Genomic DNA, 27,743 nt, shown 5'->3' on the forward strand with positions numbered 1-27,743 from the left:
ACTCAATCCCGTGACCCTGGGATCATGGCCTGAGCTGAAATCAAGAGCCAGACGCTCAACTGACCGAGCCTCCCGGGTGCCCCTGGAACTCTCTTTTAAAAGCCTGGCTATGGGGCGCCTGGGTGGCGCAGTCGGTTAAGCGTCCGACTTCAGCCAGGTCACCATCTCGCGGTCCGGGAGTTCGAGCCCCGCGTCGGGCTCTGGGCTGACGGCTCGGAGCCTGGAGCCTGTTTCCGATTCTGTGTCTGCCTCTCTCTCTGCCCCTCCCCCGTTCATGCTCTGTCTCTCTCTGTCCCCAAAATAAATAAACGTTGAAAAAAAAAAAAATTTAAAAGCCTGGCTAGCGGACTTCAGTCAACTCTTCCTTGATGACCGTGCCACTACTGTGAGCACTCGTCCCGGGCCTGGGTGACATGGCGGGCTGTGTCCCCTGACGAGCTGGCACTTGGCTGTGTTCAGAAAAGGGATTAAGACGGCCGATCCTTGCCGGAGCCGGCCTGCATCTGCTGTGCTCAGGAGTCGTCTGTATCCTAGCGCTCCGTCTGTCTCTCTGTCTACCGCTCTGCCCATCCCTCCCTCCCTCTGTCCTTCTGCTTGTCTGTCGGTAGTGTTCCTACTGTGTTCCTGAGGATCAGGCTGCCAGCCTTCACTCCTTTCTACGGTCCCCCCAACCTAACACGCTGTTTTACTGCTAGAAACCCAGGGCCCCCAGGCCTGGCAGCCACAAGCGTTACCAGGGTGCCTTGGAAGGTGGCGGGTGCCGGACTCCCCTCCGGACCTGCCTGATCAGAATCTCCTGGGAAAAGGCCCAGGAAGCCGGTTGAAACCACTTCCGAGGTGGTAGCCTCTGCCCTGAGACAGACAGGCCCCCGAGCCACGTTAAGGCGGAGTCGGGTCACTCGGGGTGAGGGGTCTCCTTCGGCAAAGGGCCTTTGTCTTTGAGACGTTGGCACTCTGGGCACCTCTCCCCCAGCACCCCCCCGCCCCCCGCGCTTAACCCGAGTTCCAGCTCTTCCCTGATCTCTGGCGAATTTGCTGGGTAGAATTCGTGAAGCGTGGTGAGCACAGACAACTTCTTTCGTCCAGTCCCAACTTGGCTGAGGCCATCGGCTCTGCCCCCTGGCGAGGTCAGGGCCCACCGCGCCTCACTGCTGTTTCAGCTTTTGGTGAATGCGCTACCCCACGTCTGACCACTATGTGGGGACACGCAGAATCTAATTTTACAGTAAGATGATATACAGTATAATCCAGACAGAGCCCTAGCAGGGCTATCATCACTGACATCTCCCAGCAGGAGGAACAGAGAGAATTAAGGTTGATACTTGCCCCGGGGGACTTCAGGGCCTTCTGAATCATCCCGATGCTGAAATGGCCATCAGTATAATCTTGCCATTAAGAGCATTTCATTACATTATTATTCCCTAAAATGTATTCCTCCCTGTAGAGTGTACGTAGTCATCAATGAACTAAACGTTCATTTGGTCAGATCATCTCCTGATCTAAGAAAAAATGAACGGGTATGTTTGTGCCCCATGTTTAGGTCCTGTCCCTGCATTTCCTGTTGGAACCTTTTTGTGGCCTTGCGGAGCTGGGAAGGCGCGTCAAGGCAGCTACAAGCAGGGCCCCTCCGTGGGCTTTCTAGCTCCGTGTAATCACTGGCTGCTGGAAAAAGAACACTCGGGCGGCCTCCTCAGGCTGGGGAGGGGGAGTGCTCTGTGGGCTTGTCCCCCTGGGTGGCCTCCTTCCAGCCAGAAAGCAGTTATGCTTCCCTGTGGCCAGTCTTTTCTAGTAGAATACGGAAGGGCCTGGGCATTTTGACGGAGTCCTCTTAATTACAGCGTTCACGGAAATTTTCTTTGGCTCTTTCTTCAGGCAATGTGGCTGTGCAAACATCTCAACAGCAATCTTCTCACCGTGGAGAACCTGATAGCAAGAGAATTGTCCTCTCTGGCTGCGGGTGCCAGGAGGCATTACCAGGACGTGACGGTAGGGCTGGTCCCAGGGCGGCAGGAAGGGGAGACGGGGTGACAGGGCTCCCACGGTCCCCCTTGACCCCACCCCCACCCCCAGCACGTCTCCATTTCCTCGTGGACCAAGCGAGGGGAGTGCTGGGGGTAAACTGAAACACAGGCAGCGTGGGCTGGAAGGAAGGAGAGAACTCTCGAGCAGGGTGCGTGTCCTGGCGGGTGTGGGGACGAGGGGTTTGTGGCAGAAAGGGGTTGCTGACGGCGCGAGGTGACCATTCTGTGCTGATGGAGCAGCCCTGGCCCGTGCTTCTTCCCAGGGTCACCCCATCGCGTGGGTGCCGAGAGGCAGGGGTCCGTCCACAGAGGACGGCCAGGGGGTTTCGGGGCCGTCGTCCAGCCGTCCCTGCGGTGGACGGACCAGGCGCGCTGCACCTCGGGGGCCCCGGGGGCACAGGGGCCGCCCTCCCCACCCCTCCGTCCGGCTCACACACATCTGCGGCTGGCCCCCCAGGGCGCCGAGTGTCCTGATCCTAAAAATCTCACCAATCCCATGTCTGAAACTTTGGTTTCCCCAGGGGAAATATAGAGCTTGCTCATGCTGTTTGTCTTTACTCCGAATTAGAAACTTGGAGATATTTCTTCACAAGCCCTTCTGGGATGTGAGCGGATCTCCTAGTCCATTCAGGCCGCCGTGACAAAATACCACAGACTGGGTGGCCTGGAAGCACAGGGATTATTTCTCCCAGTTCTGGAGGCTGGAAGTCCGAGATCACGGCCCCAGCAGGTTTGGTGTCTGGTGAGGGCGTCTTCTCGCTGTGTCCTCAAAGTGCAGGGGCAAGGGAGCCCTCTGCGGTCTCTTCCGTGAGGGCAGGAATCCCATTCTACGACCTGATCACCTCCCAAAGTTCCCCCCGCCCTGATTCTGTCACTTGGAGGGTTAGGGTTTCAGTATATGAATTTGGGGGACACGTGTGTTGAGACCAGAGCGGCAGGGATATGCCCTCTGGGGCATTCTTTCTGGAGACTCTGAGAATGGAAAGAATCCCTGTGTTTGTTGAGTGCTCCCCAGGCCTCCCTCCTCCTCCTCCCTCCCCTCCTCCCCCCCCCCCCCCCACCACACTGGCACCAGTGAAGCAGTGACCCAGGGCAAGGGCGGGTTCAGGCCTACCCCAGAGCCCTGCCCCAGAGCAGTTGGGGTGAGAAGCTGGGGAACAGTCCAGCGGGCTGCAACCTGTCCTCGTCCCCTGCCTGGGGCAGAAAAGGAGAGGCCGCGTGGGGGACACATCCTGGGCCCTGATGGAGGTACCACCTCCCTTCTTGGCCCCGCAGCCGGAATTGGGCACCGCCCCTGGCCACTGTCCGCCTCTTTGAGGCCACTTCACCTTGTATTTCCATCCTGAGCTTTCTCTTCTGTCATTTTGGCCCCCACCCTGTTCCCTGGCTCAACCACCCACAGAAGCAGCACCACGGCCCGGTGCTCAGGAAAAGGGGTCTGCAGGGCCCAGCCAGCTCTGGGGAGGGGTGTGCGGAGCGGGCTCGGCAAGGCCACGGGGGCACGTGACCGGGAGGGCCCCGGCAGGGCGGGGGGCAGTTGTCAGGCACGAGGGATGGGACTCGGGCAGACTCCCAACCCCAAGTTTGCCGGTTACCCCGACTTGACGGAAGGAGGATCTCCTTCGGCAAGGTCAGCCGCCACCAGTGCGAGCTGACTCTGAATATGTTTAATCCGGAGCACTTCCTGCCCCCCATTGCCTGGGGGGGGGCTCTCAGAGGCCTGCTCCCCGGCCCTGCAGGTTTGCAGGAATCAGTGTGTGCTTATGGGTGGGGGGACGCCAGCATTTGGGGTGGGGATGTAGTTTTGTCATTTTCAGACAGCCTCTCGGGGAAGGGGAGGCAGGCTTATTTCCAGGATAAAGATGCTTTTATCAGGTTTATAAAATTCAGCAGAGGGGAGGATTTTAAGGAAATTCCTCCTGGGTTTCATTATGCTAATTATCAGCATATTTCAGACCACATCGGAGTGCTTTCAAGGGTGTCTTATCGGGGTTCCTTGGCTTGGAAGCGGGGGGGTGGGGGGAAGATGAAAGGCAAGGCTGTCAGGACTGATGAAGGAGTGAGAGGTTCTGAAGAGCCAGGACGGTGCGCGTAGGGCGGCTGCGCGTGGCCTGGCCTGGCCGCAGGTGGCCGTCGCCAGGCGTGGCCTCTGGTTGAGGGTCGCCTTTAAATCGCCCTCGGACTGGGAACCCTTTACAGCCTTTTGGAAGTAGCGCGGTGCCACGGGAGACCCAAAGATGAACTCCTTCTCCAGGCCCCTGGGAACTTTGGGGGACGTGGGGGAGATCCAGGCTAAGGGGCCTGGAAGCTTCGTGCAGTCGGGGGCTTGGCTGACTCATCCCCTTACCCTGAAGTGTTCTCTGAGCAGGGACTGAATACCAGGCACTGACTCCTGGCTGAAGAACATGCAGGCTGCAGGATTTAGGGGGTCCATGGAGCCGTGGCCACGGTCGCGCTAGGAAAAGCCTTCTTAAGGGGCAAAGTGCCACAAAACCCGCACAGGCGGCCATACCCCTGAGGGTATCCAAGGTGACCAGGGATTGGAAGCAGCGCTTTTGTTTGGAACCGCTTATCATAAACTATTGCAACGATAGAGGCTGTGAGAAAGGCAGCAGAACCCTCACGGGCCCATCGCCGGCTTAAACCAGCATCTGCTCACGGCGTCTCTTTCCGCGTGCTCCCCGGCATCGCCCTGCTCCCCGGTTATTGGAGAGAAAAACCCATACAGCATTTCATTTCATCCGTAGTTGTTCTGGTCTCTGTCTGCTGAGAGATGGACCAGGCAATGACCAGACCGTATATAAAAATAGGGCTCTGACCCAAGCCTGCAGCAGCCGGCCTGGGAAACCCGCCCGTTGTCTCAGTAACCAGCTCAGGAGGCCAGCAGGTCCCAGGGCGGACTAGGGGGGAATCAGACGGCTGCCTCTAGTGTGATCCAGGAAGCCCAGTGAGAACCCCGTGGCGGTCAGCCCCGCGTGGCCCGGGCTTGATTAATGACGGACAGCTTCCCTCATTTTTGTCCCTCCTTCCAACGTGTGGCCAACCTGAGAAAGCCAAGCACACGGGGCGCCCCGCTTCGAGGTGGCCGTCCCCCCTGCTGCCCGGGCCGCAGTGCTGCCAGGGCACACCCGGGAGGCCCTCCCGCTCCGCTGCCGGTCTCTGAGCCTCTGCCAAACCCGAGTGACGTGATGAGTCCCCGCCAGAGCGAGCCCGGACTTCGTAGCCTTGCTTGTTTCCATTTGGGTGGCCTTCGCTTATTTCCACTGTCCAGAAGGAAGTAAGACACACACAGTCACACTTCGAAAACTCATCAGTCTTTCTCCGGGATCTGGCCAGAGCTAAACTCTGCCCGAGGAGGCAGCTTTCTCACAGTCTTCCGGCCCCAGGGCACTCTGGGTATAAACCCCGCCCTGGGCAGGTGTTTCTTGTCTCCTCTCCGCCTTGACCGGGGCCATCTTTGCTCTCAGTTTACCCTGTCTTGTCAGATCCTTTCCCCTCTCTGCCTGCTCTGGTCCGTTCTCTAGGCCCACCCTGATTCCAAACCCCAGGTGAGGGGGCCCTGGGGGTGGGGTGGGGAGCAAGGGGGAGGCCGGCAGGAGCCCAGGGCACGAGAGCGAAGGAGGCTCCTGCTGTCAGGGGCGGACCCTGCACTTGTATGAGCCTGAGAGTCGGTGCCTCCGTCGGTTCTGGCCCAGTGCAGGCCCTGCTGGGGTTTGGGAGATTACGGGGAACAGAACCAAGTCCCGCCTCTAACCACACAGGAGGTGACAGGAAGGTGAAGAGTCCCCACACTGGAAGGATATTTCTGTGCAGCGGGAGCTGAGTGTGATTGTTCTGGAATGGTTTCATTTCTACTGGGGCGGGAGTGGGGGGTGGGAGGGGAAGAACTTTATCACTGAAATCCCTGCAGGAAGAATACACAGTTGTAAACCTCCCTGAGCGGCTGCCTGGTCCGGAAGTTCTCGATCTTTGAAGCACATTAGGCTCACGTGGGCCCTGCCGGACTTGTTTAGTGTGAAGCCCCGGGGTTGGGGCCAAGCATCAGGATTTTTCAAATGCTCCCCGGGGAATTCTCACATGGTCCCTGGGGGGACCCACCCCAAGCGCCACTCCCCTTCCTCATCACGATCATTATCGCCAGATCCAGTTTTCTTCGGCCTGCGGCTATTGTATCAGAGCACAACAGCCTGTGTTTGTTGAATGAATAAGTGACCTAGACTCTGAAGGCCGGTGGGTCAGACAGGCAGGATCCAGAGTGGGTTCTTTCTAACTTCAGTGTTATTTACGAACTCCAGTTCTGTTTACAAATGTAAAAATCTGGTGTAACCCGATGTGCCCACGCGCCCAGCTGCCAGAGTCACCCTTTTCTTTAGTATCCAAACGAAAGAACCCATGCCTCTGCACACAGGATTGCAGTGCTCGGAGGACTGCTGAGGGTCCTGGGCGGGGCTGGCCTCCGTCAGCTCCGGCCATCCCCTCTGTGACCTTGCTGCTCTGCGTCCTGGGGGCCGCACGGCGCAGGGGCCCTCCCGCTGTCTCGTGTCCCCAGGTAGCCACTCAAGGCGACGGTGAAGTTCATTGGCCTTTCCCACCACAGGGTCTCTTCTGGGCCACACCTCCCTCTGTGACCCTCTGTGTCACAGCTCCGAGAGTGCCTGCCATCCAGACCTGCGCCGACAGCCCCGAGAAGCAGCAGGAACTCTAAAATGAGAGTTGTCTTTAAAGACTCTCTGCCCAGGTCTTAACGTGAGCTCGAGTCCAAGTGCAGGCTTCCCTCCCCCCACCAGCAGCACTGTAGGAGGAAGGGGGCCTGGCGGGGGGTGACAAGGAGTCTCAACGATTCCCCTCCTGCCTCTGCTCCCGGGGCAGATTCATGCTGCAGATTGAGATGTCTCTGACTCTTGAGCAAGTGTCACCCAAGGCGACAACGGGGCAGGAGGGGCCAGAGGATGGGGCCCGGGGATGGGACCACGCAGGCTCCTGCCGTCCAGTGAGGAAGCCCAGGTGTGATCAGTGAAGTGAGGGGCCCCAGGGGGCAGAGCCAGCTTCCACTGCACCTAGCTGCCTGTGAACAGCAGCCCAGCGTCGCGTCGTTCAGGGGAGGACAGCCCCTCTGAGGTCAGCACATCGGTGGCTCTGCCCCAGGGCCCCGTGCAGAAGAAGCTGGAAGGAGAAGCGAGGTCCAGCCAGGAGCCAGCGCAGCCTTGATGACAAGAAAGCAGGGAGATGAGGGGCCAGGGGCCTGCATCTGATCTGGGCCTTTTCGGTGACCCTCTGGGCCTTCGCTGGCCTCTGTCGGTTTGTCCCCGACTCTCCCCACAAAGCCAGGCCTTGCGGGACCGGGGTGGGAGAGCACGGCAGAGCTCCGGGAGGAGGGAGTCTGATTCCTACAAAGACAGTTTGGCAGGGACTCCGAGAAGCGCCCCGTGGAAGCCCCGCTGCTGACGTGACACATCAAAGCTGGCATGGAGACAGCACCAAGGCGGGGAGCAGCGGGGGGCGCCCGGGAGGGGCTGTGCTCAAAGTCAGGGGCCTGTCCCCTGCCGGGCACACCCCTGCGGGTGCTGTACCCCATCTGGACCTGTCTCCTTTCAACCCTGTTCTTTGACTGCCTTGCACCCCCCTCGGCTCCCCGCCTGGGCTTTCCCCCCGCCCCCCCCCCCGCCCCATCCCGGTACCTGTTTGCTGCCTCCTGAATGGGTGTTGTCAGGGACAGGAGACAAGTCTCAAGGGAAATGGGCCTCAGGATGGAAACTGACTCTGCCTGGGGTCGGGAGGGAACAGGACAGGGCTGCCCCCCGCCGTTGACCCCCTCCCCTCGCCAGCCAGCTGGGGGAAGTTTCCCCGGAAGAGCTAAGAGGATATGGGTGGGGCAGAAAGGTACCCCCCGGCCCCTGCCAGCAGCCTCTCTCACGCGGGGTAGGGCTCTTGGCTGCTGCAGTTTGCTTATTTAAGACAGTGGCTCTCCAGGTGTGGTCGCCGGGCCAGCAGCCTCAGCGTCCCTGAGAACTTGTTGCAAATGCAGATTCTCAGCTTCGCCCCAGACCCACTGGATCAGAAACCCTGGCGTGGGGCCGGTGACTTGTGCTCTCACAAGCTCTCCAGGGGTGCACCTTCAGGTGGGGGAATGACTGGCTTGAGCAAGGAATTGGCAAGGTGGAGAGAGAGAGGGCGGACAGAAGGACACAGGTGCCTCGGGGGTGCCGAACCCAGGGACCGGATGCTGGCTCGCTTCCCTCTCGCCTCTCTGGCCTCCTCGTTCTCGATGTGTCATACACTCATCCCTTCTCTCTCTCCTGCTCACTCCTGCTCTTAACTTTCGCCGTCCGTTCAGTAGAAACCGTAGTGGCCCCAGAACTTTCCAGTGGGCAGAGACAAGTCCGATGCTTCCCAGAGGAACCCCCTCCCTCACCCTCTCGCCGTCTGCTCTGTCTTCCTCTTCCGATTCCACATCGTGGAAGAGCCATTCTGATGAAGCTGAGACCTGGTTTCTCCCTTTGTGCTGGCTTTGTGTCCTCACGCTCCCCTCATGCCTGCCAAGTGCCTGCCGTGACTCCAGCCCCTCAGCTTGGGATCCGCTGGAAAGCGAGGGCTCCTGCCCCTGGTGATTACTCCCCACGTCCTGGTCCTGATGCCTCTTGGTCAGGATTGGGACATGGGCAGCGTCTGAAGCAATCACAGTGGCCAGCAGTGGGATATACCAATCAACTTGGACCAGTTAGGGTCCCCCACTGTATCTGACGGTGGGCTTGACCCCACAGAAACTATACAAGCTGCGGGGCACGAGGGTGGCTCCTCAAGGAATTTTGGGGGTTCTCTGCATTATAGGAGGCAGGGTGTATGGATGAGGGACAAAAAAATAAAAGGAAAAACTACAGAATTGCCACTCATTTCTCTGGATGAGGTGTGTGAAGCCCAAAGAGGTCAAGACTTGCTCAAGGTCACCCAGCTGACTGGAGCTGCAGCAGCCATTATGTAGCCAAGAGTGGGAAGCTTGACCATGAACGGAGCCAGCCCAGGGCAAGCGGTGGGGAGGCGAGCCCTGATGCTGAGGGTGAGTCTGCGTTCTGCTCCCAGATTCCCCCACCCCCAGAAGCAGGCCTGCGTGTCTGGGATTTATTTTGACTTCCCACATCCTTTGTCAGAGATGTGAGCGTGAGTGGGGAGAGGTCTGGGCCCCTGGTCGTGCGCTACAGTGGGAGGTGACACAGACCAGGCGTCAGTGCCCCCCTTGAGTGGAGCTGCTTGTCCAGACCCGTGCTGAGGAAGCAGCATGCAGGGTATATTAAGGGTACTCAGGGGCGATCATGACCGCGGCGCTGAGCCCTTGCTGGGGGCTGGGCGCGTCCCAGGCTCGCCTCGCGTACCACCTCGTTTTATCCTCACGGCAACTCTTTGAGGCACCTTGTCTTTGTCTCACTGACAAATGAGGAAACTGAGGCTCAGAGTATTGAAGACTTGTCCGGTGTCACTCAGCGGGTGGCCAGGGCCCAAATCCTGAGTGTCTGAGTCCCCGACCAATCAGTGACCCCGCCCAAGGGTCTCCCTATGAACATTCTTTACCCACTTGGCCTATCCTCCCCCTGACACCAGACATAACCTTCTGAAATCACTCTGTCTGAGGGCTTCAGAGCCTTCGGCCTCCTCTCCCTCCAGCTCCTGTCCCTGCCCTGTGAGCCAGTTACCCGGAATGCTGTGTCCCCAAGGAGGTCCTTCACCGCCGAACTTCTTTTGCCCGAGTGCAGCCCACTCTTGTCAGGGGACCCATCCAAACAGCTTCAAGGGGAGGCGGGTGAGGGCGCTACCTGCAGAATGTGGAGGAGCTGGGCGCACAGGAGCTGAGCCCCTTTGGGGATCGCTCCCCCGTCCCCTGGCTTCTCTCTGCCTGCGCCGGTGCCCCGTTCCTTCCGAATTCCGCTGCGTGGGAGCTGTCCCGAGCCCCTTCGCCGCACGCTCACTGCCAGGACATAGCGGAAGGGAGGCGTGGACGCATTCTGCCACATGCACAAGCACTTACCGAAGCCCCGTTTCTAAGCCTGTTCCAGAGGCGCCGCCGTGTCCCAGCTCCCGGTCTCTCCAGGCGCTCCGACCGCACTCCAGGCGGACACGACAGCATTCCGGAGGCAGGATCTGGTGTCTCCGGACCCTCACAAATGCTGCCTCTAGAATGAAAGATCCAGGCTTTTCTTCAGTGGATACTTTGGAAGTTAGGGAAAAGTGCTTGCCCCCTCTTTCTTATGGTCCCACTCCAGGGTCCCCAGCTTGGGGAAGGGAAGGGAAGGTAGATTTCTCGCCACCTGGGCGCCTCCTTGTGCACCCAGTGCACACCCAAGGGCCCTCATCTGTGCCTGGCGGGAGCCCCCCACCCGCCCCCCTGGGGGCTGGTTCAGCCCTGACATAGCTTAGGATGTGCGGTCTGGGGCTGGCCTGGGAGTCCGCCTTGGCCAAGCATTTGGGGTGTGTATGGAGAAGCACCAGCTTTTAATGATCTCGGGTCAAGGGGACACCTGGGAGGAGGTTTTCCAGGCGTCAGCTCTGGGGCCTTCAAGACTTGGTTGTAAAAACTGGGGTGTTGATTCTGGCCAGAGAAAGTTCAGAAGCGAGACAGAAGGTCAGCCGCCCTTAACTTCCTACCTGCACAGGCTGTCCCCCCTTCCCCCCACTTAGCTGCCATCGCTGGTGCTTAAGGGGCGGGGCTCTGGCTGCCCTGAGGGGGTTCAAGTTCAGCCTCTGCCTCTCCCTGCTTGTGTAAGCCAGTCCCATTCCTCCAGGAACTTTGAAACTTTCTGGGGAGATGGACATGAGCAGACCCCCAGAAGGCCGTGTGGTTAGAGCAATGACAGAGTTTGCCGTCGGGGATTATGGCGACCCCCAGCCCAGCCTGGGAGGGTCACGGAGGGCGGCCTACAGGCGGTGGCACTTGGGCCACGGACCTGAGGGAACCCAGAGTCACTTGGGTGGGGTGGGGGGAGCATCTGGGTGGGGGCACGGGATAAGCAAGAGTGTCGAGGTAGGTGTGTACATGTGGTGGGGAGCACAGGGTGGCGGGGGAAGGGCTGCAAGGCAGGCCTGGACTTTACGGAGGCCGCTGGGCGGTCAGCCAGGGACTGGCGAGCCTTTGTGTCCACACAGCCGGCTCCTCAGCTGAGCCCGCTGGGCTGCCACTTACACATCCTTTGTGGCCCAGTGTGCGGGCTGAGGCCCTCATTCCGTGTGTCGTCTTTCCTTTAGAAGGTGCCCAGCACCCTGCTCGTCAGACTGATTCAGGAACGTGTGAGTGAGGAGGACTGCATCAGGCGGGTAAGAAACCGCGTGGAGCGGCTGGGGGGCTCCCAGGGAGAGGGGCTCTGTTACCAGATGAAGGGCAGGGGAGGGGCGTGGGTTCAGGTCCTAGCACAGAGGTGACCCGGGGCCCGCAGAGAAGGGTCAGACAGACGACCCAGAGCTCCGTGAAGCTCAGTGTGAATTTCACCTTGGATTTAGCCAGACAACAAGGTGGAATCTAGGGTACCCATCGGGGGTCTTAGGAGAGAGCTGACCCCACCCCAAGGGGTCACAGGAGAGCCTTTAAGGAAAGGAACGTTGTGGAAGTAGGGGGTAGTTCAGGTAACCCACGAGCACCTGAGACCAGCCCCACAGGGAGCTGGACACTCCCGGACCCGGAGGGGCAGAGGGAGAACTGGGGGTACCCCCGACTCTCTGCTGCCAGACCCAGTGAAGCCAGAGGGCAGGCGTCCAGACGAAGCAGCCCATCCATGGAGGTCAGCCTCCTGGGGCACAAAGGGGGTTGGAGAGGGCGGGGGGGATCTGGAGGGGCAGATGGGGGGCAACAGGAACGATGGGCACCATGGGAGGGCTTTGCACACACTGACTCCTTGGGTCTTCAGAGGAGCTCTGTTGGGTCGGTGCTATGACTCCCCCATTTTGCAGATGGGGAAACTGAGGGTTGTTAAACCGTGTAGTATCCAGGCCTCTCCTCCTGGTCCACAGCTAGTCTTATTGTCTTCCTGTCAGTGGCTTTCACAGAGCAAATGGTTTTAATTTTAACAAAGTCCAATTTATCCCGATTTGACCACTGTTAAAGTGTTTCACTTTAATATAGCTCTTGTGTGTTTCTTAAAAAATGTTTGTTTATTTTTGAGAGTGTGCAAATGGGAGGTGGGCAGAGAGAGATGGGGACAGAGGATCCAAAGCAGGTTCTGCACTGACAGCAGCGAGCCCGACGCGGGGCTCGAACTCACAAACTGTGAGATCGTGACCCGAGCTGAAGGTGGACACTCAACTGACTGAGCCACCAGGCTCCCCTGTTGCCTTCATTCTTGAGGGATATTTGTCCCCGGATTCAGAATTCTAGATCCCCGGCTCTTTCTCCTCACGCCTCACAGGGTCCCGCCTCCTCCTGGCCAGCATGGTCTCTAAGTGGAAGGACAGCCGCCCAAGCAGCATGTCCCTTTCCCCGACTTCCTCCCAGATTGTCCTCTGCGTTCTCGGTTTCCAGCAGTTCAGTTACCAAATGTCTGGCATGCATTTCTTTGGATTCGTTCTTTTGGAGATTGGTTGAGTTCCTTGAATTTGTAAGTTCACATTTTTCTCCAAACTGGGGCAGTTTGGGGCCATCATTTCTACAGGTTCTTCAGGCTTTCTGCACCCTTCTCTCCCTGTCTCGTGTGAACAGTAGTCCTGCGGCCCCCGCAGGGTCGCCGAGGCTCCGCTCTCTGTTTCTCTCCCCTCTGTCGTGGACCAGAGAGGAGACCTCTCTGAGACCCTCCTTTCCCATCTCCGTTCTCCTATTGGGCCCATCCAGCGAGCGTTTCATTTGGATTGCCGTGTTTCTCGGTTTTCAAAATTCCAGTGGGCTCTTCTCGCTGTCTTCTGTCTCTGAGACTTTCTGTTTGTCCGTCCGTTTACTCATTGGAGCTTTGTTGTTACCGTCACGGCTTAAAGCCAGCCGCTTCAGACGCCTCGCTGACTCCAGCGCCTGAGTCACGTCAGCGGCGATGTCTGAGGTCTGAGACACCCGCGGCTGTCCTTGGGCTGCGCGATTCTGTATCCCGGGCATTTTTCTTTTTGCTGTTGAGACTCTGGGTCTTGTTTGAATCCTACGGCGGGTGTTGATACTTTTGTCTTCGCGGGCAGTTGATTCATTTGGGCTCAGGCCGCCAGTTCCAGCCACCTTCTCTGTGCTGTGGTTCCCAGCTGGGTTCTGTGTACAAAGCCTCTGCGAGTGCCGTGCGGCTCCCTGAGGCTCTGTGCCGTGTGTGTGCCGCTCAGTGGGGCCCGGGCAGCGGTCTGTGCTGTGGCTAGGCCCTCGATGTCTTTAGAAAGCTGTCTAGGGTCAGACCCTTGCACGCACAGCTGGGAGGGAGCCCACGAGTCCATAGACATCTTTATTTGGTTGCTTTCCTGAACGCCTCGCTCTGCCATTTCCATGGTAACGCCCAGTTCCCTGGTGCTCCTCTTTTCGGTCCTCTGGCCAGAAAGCGGGGACTTTATTTGTCCCACTCTGCCACAGTCTTCCCGTGACTGCACCTGAGACTGGGGCCAAGCGGCAGGAGGACAGAGAGGGAAACATTACCGGGGCTTTGTCCCGGTCTCTAGGGACTGCAGAGGAAAGGCCCTCCGCCCCCTCAGGGTTTCGGGCACCTGCGGGCTCCCCGTGGCACCCCTACCGCAGTAGGCTTGCCTGGGGCCTGGGGTGCGAGGAAACAGGAAGGAGAAACACACAGAGATCTCCCCGCTGTCCGAGTGTCAGGAATCCCCCCTCTCACCGCCCAGGTCGGGTGTGAGCGCCCCTCCTGGCCTTCTCTCGGGCCCTCCCTGTCACCTGTGCTCAGTTTCAGGCTGCCCAAAGGCCGGGTGGGGGTGCTGGTTTGGTGGTATTTTGAATTCTGTTCTTCCTCCCCAGTTCACCTGCTACTGTATACTTTTCTGATTCCTCGAGTAGCCGCCGCCTGCATGCTGCCCACCCGTCAGAGCTGCTCTCAGAAGGAGTGAGCGGGCGGACTGTGCCGACCTCATCGTGCCCAGAACACAGCTTACATGCCTGCGTTGTTTTAATGTGCATGTATCTGTACACATTCTCTCTCTCACTCGCTCGCTTAAAAATTCATTGAGAGGCCCAACTCTGGAAAGATCCCCGGGCATCTCTCCAGCGTGCTGGTGAGCAAGCAGCAGTTCTCACACTTGGTCACACTTGGTCACGGCTTGGTCTGCACGGTCCTCGGCCCTGTGAGTCGAGACCGCGAGCCACAGATAAGCTGCAGTCTGGGTTTCGAAAGCTGGTCTGAACAGTGTGTTTTCCTCAGACCTCAGCTTGTTCCCAGTCAGCTGATGGTCTCCTGCTGCCTGGCTGAGGCCAGTGCCCCAAGTTCAGAGGCCATTCTAAACTGCAGATAGACGAACGTTTTCCAGAAACGCTTTGTGGGCCACATGGCCTCGTGTTGGAACTGCTCAACTCTGATGTAATGTGGAGGCAGCCATACGTGGTACAGAGATGAAAGGACACGGTTTGTCCCAATAAAACTTTAGTTACAAAAATAGGCAGCAGGCGGATTTGGCCCGGGACTCCTAGTTTCCGGACCCCTGTTCTAAGTGCTACTTTCACACCATTATGAAAAACGCTTTTGCCTTCTCTCTTCATTTCCAAATAAAAAGCAAACGTCCCCCCTCGTGCACCAGGGACCCCGCCCTTCATTCCCTAACTTCCCTCAGGCTCTGTGTCCACCGCCCTGTCTGATCTGGCCCCTTCCTCTGGGGCAGGAGCAGTGAGGTTGGGGGGTCATGTGGCCCCAGTGAGCCAGGAGGAACTAAGGCCCTAGAGGAGGAAAGTGAGACAGGACCCGGGCTCCGTGTCCAGCCTGGAGGGAGGGGGCCTTCATTCCTCCAGACCCAGTTCCCACCCCCACCCCCTTGGGTTAGGTCTCAGCAGAGGCCGGCCTCAGTTTCTTCTTCCCAATAGGCCTGGGGGCAGCCCTTCCCCGGCCCAGTCCTGGTCTAAGCACCAGCCTCCCTCCTGCCCTGCCTGCTGCCTTGTCTCTCAAGGTTCTCCCTCCCACCCCTCCCCAAGTGAAATAAAGCCTCCTACACACACACCCCCACACACAGCAAACTTCCACCTTCCAGCAGTGCTAGAAGAAAGGCCCCTTAGCCATAGGCTCATTTGAAGACTTGTCACCTGCTCCCAAGCCCATCTGGCTCAGTTCCCCCTACTCCAGTCAAGTGCCTTGTTGCAGGCACCACGTGGTCTTTGCTGCTGGACCCTTTCCCTCTGCCTCAGCCCCCCACGAGCAAGGGGGTCCCTTGGTCTTGAGCTCACCAGCTGCGGTCGGATACGGCCTTGCATGCCCAAAGGAGGGCCAGCTGTCAGAAGGGCCGTGAGGGCCACTAGCCAGGCCGGGAGAGCCAGGTTGTTACAGAAACCTCCAGAGATGGGGCCGGCGTGGTCTGTGGAGGGGCTGTCTTGGTGGGGGGCGGGGAGGGAGGGTGGCAGGCAGAACGAGGCCCGGACCCCCCTTCATACCAACCTCGGATCGGTTCTTCTTAAAACTGACCCATCAGTCGGTCACCCTCTCGAAGGTTCCCTCTCTTTTATCTGGGAGGTGCGGAAACAGTCATTTGTCAGGAATAAAGGGGGAGGGGAGGGCCTCCTAAGTGACTAGAAACGGGCCGGCACTTTCCGGACAAAATGCTCTATGCCTTAATCCATAATTGATAATGAGTTTGCCAAGTCAAATTAAACTCTTACATTGCAGATCACCAGGCTGGAAGCGTTCAGGTCTGTTTCTCTCTTCCCGCTTCAGGGCCAAGCTGCTTCTCTACTGCTTAGGGCCGTGCTGGCCCCGTTTGGCCGAATGTTGGGCGTTACTCCTTGGGCATGAGCGTACCCGAGTCACCGGGACTGGGACCTGGCCGCGGGGTGGGGGCTGCATTTAAGAGAGCCAGAGACAGCCTTGCACGTGGGGCCGGTCCAGGATGCTGAGAGCTTCTGGAACCAGGGCGTGGTAGCTGTGGAAGGGAGTCACCCTTGGGTTCCTACCCCAGGAATCTCACTCGCCCTGAGCGATGTGGCCTCCTCTCGAGCCACAACTGCTCCCCGGCCCAAATGGTGTCCCGGTGAGGGCAGCTCCGTGGTGGTTCTTGGCATCAGCAAAGGCAGGCGGCAGGATCTCCCCACACCCCCTTAAGATTTCCTTTTTTTTTCTTTTTATTAAAAAAAAATTTTTTTTTAATATTTATTTCAGAGACAGAGAGACAGAGCACAAGCAGGGGAGGGGCAGAGAGAGAGCCAGAGACAGAATCTGAAACAGGCTGCAGGCTCTGAGCTGTCAGCACAGAGCCTGATGCAGGGCTCGAACCCACAAACCGTGAGATCATAATCTGAGCTGAAGTCGGACACTTAACCGACTGAGCCACCCAGGCGCCCGTCTTTTCTTTTCTTTTCTTTTCTTTTTTTAATGTTTACCTATTTTTGAGAGAGAGAGAAAGAGTGCGTGAGCGAGTGGGGCAGGGGCAGAGGGAGGGGGACAGAGGATCCGAAGCGGGTTCTGCGCTGACAGCACAGAGCCTGACACGGGGCTCGAACTCGCAAACTGCGAGATCATGACCTGAGCTGAAGTTGGATGCTCAACTGACTGAGCCAGCCAGGACCCCCCAGATTTCTCTTTAAGATGCTTACGATGCCACACCACGTCATGATCCAGGAGCTCCAGCCAGAACTGCCACGTCCTGGGTCAAGAGTGTTCGCGTGTCCTGGCTGCCTTGGTGCAAAAGAGGCCTGGAGCCCCCCCACCCAGCTGACTGCGAGAACAAGAAAAGACCCCGGGTCTGGCAGGCAGGTCGGCAGACTCAGCTTCTCCACTCGGGCCCTCCTTTTGGCTTCGGGCCAGGCTTTACCCAACCCGATCTGAAGACGTAGAAATGTTACTTTGTGTAAGTTATTTTCGTAGATTACTGCCTGTTTCTGGTGCATAAGCGTTCAACCTGGAATTCAGAAGTGTGGAATTGTGGGGTTGGGTCACTGGGTGCGTTCCCCAGGGGAGATAAACCACCTTGAACTATGCCTCGGAGATCCGGGCACTGGGTCCGGACACAGGCTCCAGCTGGACCGGGCTGCTTTGTTCATATCCTTTTTCGTTTGTTTGTTTTTTAATCTCCGTAAGTCACGAGAAGTCATGGCTTCTGGGGCAAAGCTGGTGCTTCTCGCTTCTGTGACTTCAACTGCACATCCCAATCTTGCCCTCAGTGACCCAGGTTAGTCTCTGAAACACGCATGTAACTTCTATAAACCCTCTTGAGCTTACCTAAAAGTTTGGTCTGCACAGCACCTGCAGTGTGGACAGAGCGTAAGACCAGGCATCCCTGGTCCTTGCCAACAGCCGCCACCATCATGAAGATGGTGATAATATTTACTATTAGAGTTGTCGGTTAGTTCTAGCGTAAGTGAGATTATTATGAGTTCTGTTGTACCGTACGACTCTATCGTGCATAATGAATACTCTTGGTTGATTTAATACTATTGATTCGGTATTTATAATGATTTTGGTGATATCATTGTTACTGTGTTGGTGATGGTGGCTGGAGGGTGCCTGGACTCCAACGACTTGGGGCGCCTGGCCTGGCACCTGGCCCACAACACCACACCGCAGGGGCACAGGGCGCCTCTGCAGTGAGGCCGTCGACGGAGATCCCCAATGGGAGCAGAGGGCTGAGGGCCGCGTCCGTGACCTCATGCATCCTGACAGCAGCCTGGTAGAGGAGGCCCTGCCCTCACTGCATTTCGGGCTGCAGAAGCTGAGGCTTGCAGACGTTGTGTGCCCTGCCGGGGGTCCCACGGTCCGTCCCAGAACAGAAACGCAAACGCGGAGTTCTGCTGTTGGCCACTGTCTTCTTGGCTCCCCAGTGCACGCTGTGTCCCCCCCCCTTCACGAGGCCTCCCGCCCTTATCCGTGAACGGCCAGGCCCAGCTTCAGCTTCGAAGCCCCTTCCGGCCTTTGCGTTCTGATTCTGATCCCGTCCAAGCCATTGTTACCTGCAGCGCAGAGAAATATCTCCTTTAATTTGTTTTAAAATTCCTTCTGAGCTTCAAGGGGCATTCCGTACCTTTTTCATCTCTTCCCGGCGGAGACAGGACTTCGAGAGCAAGAGGTGAGGCTTCTAATTATGTGCTTTGGTTGTTCGGAAACAAAACAAACCCTCATCCAAAATAAACAGGCTTTCTTGCTTTTGGGGGAGAAAAATGACACATATGCATATTCATTTATATGGTAATTATTATTATTTAGCTACACAGGGACTAGAATTGGTAATTTAGAGCACAAAAAGGAAGCAGGGAATAGCGTTCAGGGAAAAGTAATGCGATCATAACCCATCAGGATTCTGTAGTTAATGTTGGGGGGTTTTTCTTCTCTTTTCCTTTTTTTTGGTCTAATGCAATCTCTTTGAAGAATCTCTTTGAAGTGACCAGCAAATGCATTGGAGAAAGACAAATTAGCACTTTGTATTGGAACGGTGAAAAGGACGTGGGCTCTACCTGTTGGGGACCCATGGCCTTTCTTTAGGGACAGCCACGTTCTTGAAGTCCAAGAGGTCTTCAGGCAACATCTCTGAGGGCGGAGGGAAGCTAAACGAGGCGGCGAGTTCAGGAAACGTGGAGGAAAAGGCTCTAACACCAGAGAGATTACAAGTCTTTTCTTCTCCAGAGTCATAGTGCTCTCCCGGGTTTGGATTACTGAGGTCCCTTTCCTTCCTTGGGGACCTAGCCCCTCCCCACAGCTACCCTGCTTGCTTCCCGGCCCCTTCTGCATATCGCTGCCTCAGGGATGGCTTCAAGAAAATGAACAAATTCATTTCTCGACTGCAGTACGTTCAGATGGCTCAACATTCCAAAGGCGCCCAAGTCCCCTCAGCCGCCGGCTCCCTTCCTGGAGGCAACTGATGTTAACACTCCCTCGAAAGGATGTTTATATTTTATACCTAGAGAAGTGTTTGTCTACTTAAAGCAAATGTTGGGCGTCCTCCACCGCTGAGCACCGCTGTTGCTCTCCAGCCTTCTCGGGCGTCCGTCCTCAAAGCGCTGGAGGCCTGGGCCTGCCCGCTGCCCAGCTCCGTCCCTCTGCTCCTCTCGTGTCCGCTGCCTTTCGCCCCTCCTCCAGCTTCACCTGTGTGGCCCCCTCCCGGGGTCTCCGCACACTGCGTGTGGGGCGTAGACCCTGGTGGGGGGACTCCCGGTGGTTTCCCTCCCCCTGGTGTCCGCGACCGTGTCCCCCACCTTGAGTGGGAGCAGGTCCAACAGAAGAGGGCAGAGGTGAGGAGGGGTCAGTCCCATGATGATGTTACATTATCTGAGACTTCGTCCGAGTGGACCGGAGAGACAGAGTCTCCTTACTGGCTTGACAAGTCAGCTGCCGTGTTGGAGAGGCTCACGAGGGCGGCCTCCAGCCCGCGAGAAACCAGGGCCCGAGTCAGACATACGGCTGCACGGGAGGGAATTCTGCCAATGGCCAGAATGAGCTCAGAGGCGGATTCCTCCTCTGTCGAGCCTCCAGATGAGAACGCAGCCCGGCTCCCACCTTGACTGCTGCCCTGTGAGGCCCCCGCAGAGAACCCGGCTGAGCAGCCATCAGCTCCGAGCCCGGGAAATATTCGCAAAGTGAATGAATGAGAGAATGCCGCTTGGGTGATTCCCCCAGTCTGTACCCAGGGAAGTGAAATCTTATCCCAGCTGGCTGGTGGCCCAAGGAGGGAAGGTGCTTAAAATACAATGTGACTATGCCGTCCAGTCTGAACAGGTTTCAGCAACAGGAACATATTTGTCCTAAGGCTTCTCTGGGGAGGATATTTGGATTGTTGCCCTGGCTTGGTTTACGTAACTTGTGGAGACTGTTTAGTGACGTTCCTCATCACATCTTCAAATTGTTTTCTGTTATCAGTGCTTTCAAATTCTGCATTTGGCCGTGGCCCCCTACAGCTTGTTGAGTTCAACTGCTGCACCCCCAGGGTGGTGTTGCGCCCCGAGCCTCCGGGGTTCAAGGTTTGAGGACCATCTTCCAATTCAGTCTTGGTGCCCTGTGCACAGACTTCCTTTGTCTTCCCTCATCATCCTTTTAATCGACTAGAACGAGGGTCAGCCACCAGTGCACTTGATTTAAAAAGAATTTTTTTTAAATGTTTGTTTAGTTTTGAGAGACATAGACAGAGCACGAGCAGGGGAGGGGCAGAGAGAGAGAGGGAGACATAGAATCGGAAGCAGGCTCCGGGCTCCGAGCTGTCAGCACAGGGCCTGACGCGGGGCTCGAACTCACAGACCGTGAGATCATGACCTGAGCTGAAGTCGGATACTCAACCGACTGAGCCACCCAGGCGCCCCCAGGACACTTGATTTTAAAGTATTGAATAAAGGCATATCATAAAAGTGCACCGTATGGAGGGATTCCAATTCATTTTACCATTTTTTTAAAACAGTGTCTTTATTTTTTTGATTAATTTATTTTGAGAGAGAAAGAGAGGGCACACACACACACACACACACACACACACACACACACACACACGAATGGGGGAGGGGCAGAGAGAGAGGGAGAGAGGGAATCCCAAGCAGTCTCCTGGATGTCAGTGCAGAGCCCGATGTGGGGCTCGATCTCACGACCCCGGCATCATGACATGAGCTGAAATCAAGAGTCAGATGTTTAACCAACCGAGCCACCCAGGCACCCCGCCTTCTGTGAAAGGTTTTAAACAGGGTGATTTCTAAAGACACTGTTTTAGGGGCGCCTGGGTGGATTCTCTCCCTCCCTCTCTCTCTCTGCCCTTTCCCTGCTTGTGTGCTTGTGTGCACGTGTGCACACTCTCTTTCTCAAAATCTATAAATAAACTTAAAAAAAAATCTTTTAGGGGCTCCTGGGTGGCTCAGTCGGTTGAACGTCCGACTTCGGCTCAGATCATGATCTCACAGTTCGTGAGTTCAAGCCCCATGTCGGGCTCTGTGCTGACAGCTCAGAGCCTGGACCCTGCTTCATATTCTGGGTCTCCCTCTCTCTCTTTCTGCCCCTCCCCCGCCCATGCTGTCTCCGTCTCTCAAAAATAAATAAACATTAAAGAAAATTAAAAAAAAAAATCTTTTACACAAGGAGAAACTGAGGCCCAGATGGGAGAAGGGACTTAGCCGAAGTCAGAGCCACTATCACACCGAGGTTCTCGGCCACCTGGCTGCCGGGCCCAGCTCGGGCCAGGGCCTCTGCTGTTGTGCAGACCCCTGGACAAAGGCGTTTTTGTGTCACCAGAACCAGACTGAGTTGGGAGGCCATGGGTGAGAAAATCCTGGCTAAGAGACAAGGGAGAAATGTCGTGATGTGTGGTCACCTCCCTCCCACCGCTGTGCGGTGGAGACAGAAAGGCTGATAGCCAATGACCCTGGCTTGGCAGACGGTGGGAGTTGATCACCCAGGAAAAGGCAGCAGCCTCCGAGCCTCAGAGGTGACTGATGGGCCCCGCAGATGGCTTGTGTCCGCCTCTGCTGGCCGGGCCTGTCCCTGGCGGGTCTGGGCCGGTGGGCCAAGGGGACCCGGTGGGGGGAGAGCCACGCGGGCCTCGGCACAGGCCTGTGTGAAGCTCCTGAGGTCGCAGGTGGGCCGCGTGGGCCCCGGGGGCCGCGGTGCCCCGTCTGCAAAGCCGGGCTGTCTCGCTCTCCCTGTCGAATGAGATCTCCAAGCCAAGGGCTCAGCCCTCGGCTCTGAGGTCCACTTGGGCAGGTGAAGAGGCTTCTCTCACACAAGGTGAGTGGCTGGAGACAGATCACACACGGACGGGCCGGAGAAGGCTGCTGCCGCTTCCTGCTTCACTTCGTTGGAGTCCGTGCGCCTCTGGGGTCGGCTCGTGGCCCGCCGCCACAGCGTGCGGTCAGAATCATTACTCGGGTGAGTCCTGGGACATCCTCACAGCCCGCACGGATGAGAATTAGCAGTCTTTTGAATGTAAGGCCGGAGGAAAAGAAAAAAATCAATGGAATTTAAAAACCAGCTGGAGTCCGTCTCCTACTTCTGTCCACGTGCCTTGGTTTTTCTCTGATTCTGTGAGCTTGCACTGGGGATGAGTTCTACCCCCTGGAGGTTAGGACTAGCTCGAAAGGTGGTACGGCGTGAGGCCGAACGTAAGCCAAGTTCGTAGAACTCGCTCCCCTCGAGGGCCGCCCTGGGCTGTCGGGCAGAGACCTTTAGCGTGAGCGAGACAGGACGCGGGCCCCCTCGGTGCCCAGCTGGCGGTCAGTGCCCTGCTCAGTCGTGTTCTGTGTCGCAGCCATGATGCTCAGAGCCCCATCCGAGGGGAAGCCACCCTCTGACTAAGGAAGACCAGACCTCGGCATCCTTGCATCTGCCCCTGGTGCGCCGAAGGGAGGCCCGTGGGGACACCACGCCTGTCGCCCGGGTCACTGAGTCCAGCCGGCTCTGCTCAGCCCCCGGCAGTTGGTCAGGTCTTCCTAATGCGCCCACCGGATGCCCGGAGTGGAAACCCGAACACGTCCACGGGGGGCGTGTGTTATCTACCTGGGATGTAATCAGGCCTCGACCTCAGTGAGCTCGAAAGACACGGACTTGCCCTGTGACTCATCGGGCCTGTGGTCTCGTTGTGGTAGAGATCAGGAAGAATAAAAACGAAGGCCCGAGTGAAGCCGCAGCACAGGCAGCAGAGAGCAGAACCGGTCCCTCAAGATAAAGACACAAATAACGGTTAGCCAGTCCTTAGCAGCACACGATACGTTACAGACACTGTGCCAAGCCGGGAGGCATCTTCTCCCGGGAGCCACACCTGCGAAGGGGTCAACGACTAAGACTCACGGGCACCCACCGTGCGCCACGGCCTGCTTTCTGTCGCGTCGGGGACAGAACGGAACAAAAGACACGGTGCCCGCTTTCGTGGACATGTGGTGGGCGGTGCAGGTGGGGGGTCAGTGCTGCCGTCCTCCCATCCGACGGGAGAGGAGGCCACGGCACCAGAAATCCGCTGCCGATCCCAAGGCGGGAAACGTGTGTTACCTAAAGGAAAACAGACCTTCCAGAACATCTGCAATCATCTCCCTCCTTGAGCTGAAGAAAGAGTGTCCTCGTCAAAAGCCAGACTCTGGCCACACTCCCCACGTCCCTGGTCGCGGGGAAGGTCCACGGCGCTCACCGGAAGAGGCTCACACCCCCAGCCCCACACCGACCAGCCCTGCGCCGGGCCCGGGGTGGGGGCTTTACTGCACATAAAATGCAGAATTACACTCTGTGTTCCCGGATTGACCTGGTTTTCTTTTCTTTATCCCCTTTAGCGTCACGGAGGCTCTCAGTTAAGAGAGGAGGGGTCGGTGCGGCATACTTTTGGCCGCGGAACCAAAAGTTTAAAGTTGACTTGGCAGATCTCTGGAGCCTTTTTCTTCGTCCCTTTTTAGGCACAGATTTATGCCCCCCTGCCCATGACGTGAGTCAGTATTTATGGTGGAGACGCTGGCAGAGTAGAGGAGCCTGAGTCTGGTTTGCAGAACCACCGGCTGTTTGTTTTATCTGTCCTTGTGGTGTCATCGGGCTGGCATTAATCGCCCGGCTTTCACCCTCTGACGGGAGGAACACAGGACTTTCTTGCCATTGTTTTGACACCCGCGGGTTTATGGATGTCACTCGCACCCTCTGAGGAGCGCGGTTTTATTGATCAACAGCGCTGCTGAGGCCCGGGGCCGTGTGCTCCTGGAACACAGACACAGGATCGCAGGGCGTCGGAGGGGCGGCCCAGCCTCCACTCAGAAAACTTACGGCACGCGTCACGGTGAGGCAGGGCTCCGAGGGGGGCCGGTGAGTGCACCCTCCGGGATCCCTCAACCCTCAGTTGAGGCCGTGCTTGGCCGGGTGGCCGGGTGGCGTGCCTCGGGGCCCGTTAATGGCACGCGTGGCCCAGCTGTCTGCAGGCCCAGCCCGTGACGATCCCTCTCACGGTTGTTGGGAGGAGAAGCGGGTGGCAGGGATGCGGCCCCGAGCCTGATGCTTGGGCGGCCGTAACCCTGGAGCAGCACAGAGGATCGAGAGGCACGGCGGTGTTGGAAACAGGATCGGACGGGGGACCAGCGGACGTCGCCTGGGGCAGGTGGAGCGCTGATTCGGAGGTGGAGCGGAGCCGGAAACGCCGGCCGGGGGGCCCGAGCAGAGGGCGGCAGCCCCTCGTGTCCTTGGGCCCTCGGCCGGCCGCCCACTAGGAGCAGCGCGGTGCGTGCCCGAGGCTGGGACGCGCTGGGCACCGCCACTCCTCCGGCACCTGCCAGATGCCGTGCTAGCTCTTTGTGTGTGTGTCGTCGCATGCGGCCCCCAACCCCAGCAGGGCGGGCGCTTCCCAGCACGCCTGTCTTGCAGAAGAGGAAACAGTCACACGGTTGGGAGACGGGGGCATTCCCATTAGCCGATGGGATTCGAAAGAAACGCGGAAAGTCGCGTGGGTGTGAGCGGGCACGTATTCACCACCCCCAATTTTAATTCTAAACAGACTACTTAAGGGGGGGGGCGCCTGGGGGGCTCCGTCGGTGAAGCGTCCGACTTCGGCTCAGGTCCCGATCTCACTCACGGTTTGTGAGTTTGAGCCCCCGCGTCGTCGGGCTCTGTGCTCACAGGGCGGAGCCCGGAGCCTGCTTCCGATTCTGTGCCTCCCTCTCTCTCTGCCCCTCCCCTACTCATGCTCTGTCTCCCTCTGCCCCTCCCCTGCTCATACTCTTTCTCAATAATAAACATTAAAACAATTTTTTTTAATATACTACTTGTAACACTAACTACAAATCAGAGTATTGGACAGAACACAAGAGCGAGTGTGTATCCCATTGGCATGCCTGTCATTTATTGAGACTTTGTGGCGCCCCCCAGTATCTGGTGAATTCTCACTCTCTGAAGATATAACGGGTTTTCTCACATTTCCCTTTGCAACAATTGGCCAAGTGGGGCTTTTCCTGGAGGAGCGGCAGGGGGTCTAGTCTCTGGAAGCGGAAGATGGAGGATGAGGACCCGAGAGGAGAGGAGTTCAGGAAGATGTGGGGAGTGGTCCCAGCCTCCGGCAGGTTGAGAAGTGAGCGGAGGGAGAAGGTTGCGTTGACTGGGACACAGGGAGTAAGGGTGGGAGGGCGCTTTCGTGAGGGAGTGACCCGACGCAGGGGAGACGGAAGGACAGGGGCCAGCAGCACTGGGGATGGGGTGCCGGAGCCTGAGGGACTCCTCGTGCAGGCGCCCAGTGTCGCCCAGGGTGCTGCCTCCTTGTGAGATCTGGAATGAGCTCTGTGAAGTCACCCCTTTGCGGATTCAGCCTTTCTCAGCTTCCCTGGCGCCCCGATTGCGGTTAGGGGAGAGAAAGGAACTGGTGTGTGTGAAGTGCCTACTTCCACTCGCACTCTGCTGGCACACTTGCCGTCGACGACCTCATGCAGCCGTTTCAGTGATTTTCCCTGTAAGGGGGTTCTTACCGCCCCCACTTTACAGATGAGCGCACTGAGGCTCGGGGCTGGGTAATTGAGGCGACAGAACCGCGAGGTAGGAGCCACGATCTGGACCCGGCCGTGGCTCCCTCCGTGGCCAGTGCTTTCCCTGCCCGCGGCCCTGACGGGCAGCATGGGGGTCCCAGGACGAGGGGAGAGCTCCAGCTTGAGGGGAGGCGGGAACCGAGGGCTGTCTGCTTCGGTGTGGGGCTGTGCCTGGTTCAGTGAACTTGGCACGGAGAGGAAGAGGTGAGGTCTGAGGAGCCGTTTGGGGTCTGGACGGGGGACACCGCAGTCCCTGAGGGTGAGCCCCGGGGGCTCTGTGCACTCGACCGTCATGCTGTGCTTGGGAGTTCCCCGGAGAGGAGTCATTCTAGTTGTTGATCAGACTTGGGGTCCTTGTCAGCCCCTCCTGCCCCTTGGTGGTGGTGGGGGGGTGCCCCTTCCTTTCATGATCTCAGAGAGCCGGCAGGGGTGCAGGACAAGAAACAAGATGCGGGACTGAAGTAAGTGACATTGTGATGTTCAAAGCACGGGAGAGGTGAGTCAGTCACTGGTCCTGTGGTCACTGGTCCTGTGGAAGCCTGCTTTTCCTGCATGATTATTAATAATGTGCTATTATTCACCCTTAAACGTCTTTGTTAGACCATAAATCTTTTTTGTAATGTTTATTTATTTTTGAGAGAGAGAGAGCACGCGCGCGTGCGGACGAGTGGGGGAGGGGCAGAGAGAGGGGGACAGAGGATCCGAAACGGGTTCCGCGCTGTCAGCACAGAGCCCGACACGGGGCTCGAACTCATGAGCCACGAGACCATGACCTGAGCTGAAGTCGGACGCTCAACCGACTGAGCCACCCAGGCGCCCTGTTAGACCGTAAGTCTTACACTTCCCCTACGTAGAGGTCACCTGGTCCGTTTCCTCTCGATTCACAGATGACGTTCAAGGCCTTGCACAGTCACCAGTCAGAGGGCCAGCTGGGAAAAAGCGATGAGTAAGACAGACTTGGGGCGGTCGGTTAAAGAAGCCGGTGACGGTTCACCCCCAGGGCAGGCCCGCTGACCTTTCCAGTATGGAAGCACAGGGTGTGTGTAAATACCCGAATGAATGAATGAATGAATGAATAGATGGGGGAGTGAATGAGTGAATGGATCTTGCCCCGTCGTAACAACGTGATGATTGTTTGCACGTGTGCTGGACCCCAACCTGCGGTCCCGTGTGGCTCCTGCTCATCCTTGGGGAGGGCCCCCGGCCCGGCGATGGCAGATGGCCTCGAGTGCTCTGGGACGGGTCCGCCGTCGCCGAGACCACTCACCGGACTCCCCTCGTCCTAATCCAAACGTGTTTTCCTCATATCGTCTTGAACTGGACCACTTTCCTCAGGTCACATCCAGAATGTCAGTTATTCCTGTTTCCAAGAGACCACCTTTCTAAATCATCTGTATTAAGTTCTGCAAACTTACATAGGATTCCTTCTTGCGAGTAGGTAGAGAAAAAGAACATAGCTCATCTCTCTCAGAATTATAATGCTAATATGTTATAGTACAATATAATTATAATGCTGAAGCCGGCCCGTTCTTTGTTGCCAGGCACCGTGCCTTGTTTTGTGGGTACTTGCTTAGAGTCCGTATTTAAGTATCCCAACAGCTACGGGCTAGACTGCGGTCACTGCCCCACTTTGCAGATAGGGAGGGCAAGGCCAGAGGGATTGAGGTGACTGGTTGGAGGTCATCCAGCTGGCAGTGGCACAGGCCGGTTCCAAAGCCCCTATGTTTCACCCTCCAGATAATCTGACATCCTAAAGGGCAGGTCTCATTTTGGAGGAGGTGGGACCACACCACAGACGTGCCGTCAAGTGTTTGAGTGGAATGGCCCCATTAACTGGATGCGGTTGGATTACCCATTTCATTCGTTTCCAACCATGGCCGCTGTGTCTGCACCTGAGAACGAGATGCTATACCCCGAAGTGAGTTATGTCTCTAATGGGCTGCCTCGGTGGCATCCCAGCATCGGTGGGGGGGGGTGGGGGGTGGGATGGGACTGGTCCGTCTGGGGACAGAACAGGGTGGTCTTCAAACTGGGTTTTCCTCTGCAGGGGATCTTTGGGGGCGCCAGGGACATTTAACGTAAATTCGACTTTAAAATACCTTTTTTAGCTATTTGGGAACAGTCGCGTCTGTGCTGTCCCAGGTTTTAACCCCCTGGAGCTCTCTGGCTTTTCACCTGCAGACCTAGGACTACCAGCTGGCCCG

At 57.5% G+C, this 27,743-nt stretch overlaps 1 protein-coding gene across 1 annotated transcript in view; it reads left to right on the forward strand.

Annotated features, from left to right (window-relative positions):
- The window catches only part of AK8 (adenylate kinase 8), a 127,957-nt gene that overhangs the window by 8,926 nt on the left and 91,288 nt on the right, over nt 1-27,743 (forward strand). The window contains exons 4-5 of the mRNA XM_047098187.1: nt 1,873-1,986; nt 11,253-11,321. Of these exons, the coding sequence (XP_046954143.1) occupies nt 1,873-1,986; nt 11,253-11,321 (183 nt within the window). The remainder of the gene's footprint in view (nt 1-1,872; nt 1,987-11,252; nt 11,322-27,743) is intronic.

This window comes from Lynx rufus, unplaced genomic scaffold (assembly GCF_022079265.1).
Source record: "Lynx rufus isolate CCGP_SWC_20201006 ecotype Redwood Valley unplaced genomic scaffold, mLynRuf1.p SCAF_44, whole genome shotgun sequence".
NCBI lineage: Eukaryota > Metazoa > Chordata > Mammalia > Carnivora > Felidae > Lynx > Lynx rufus.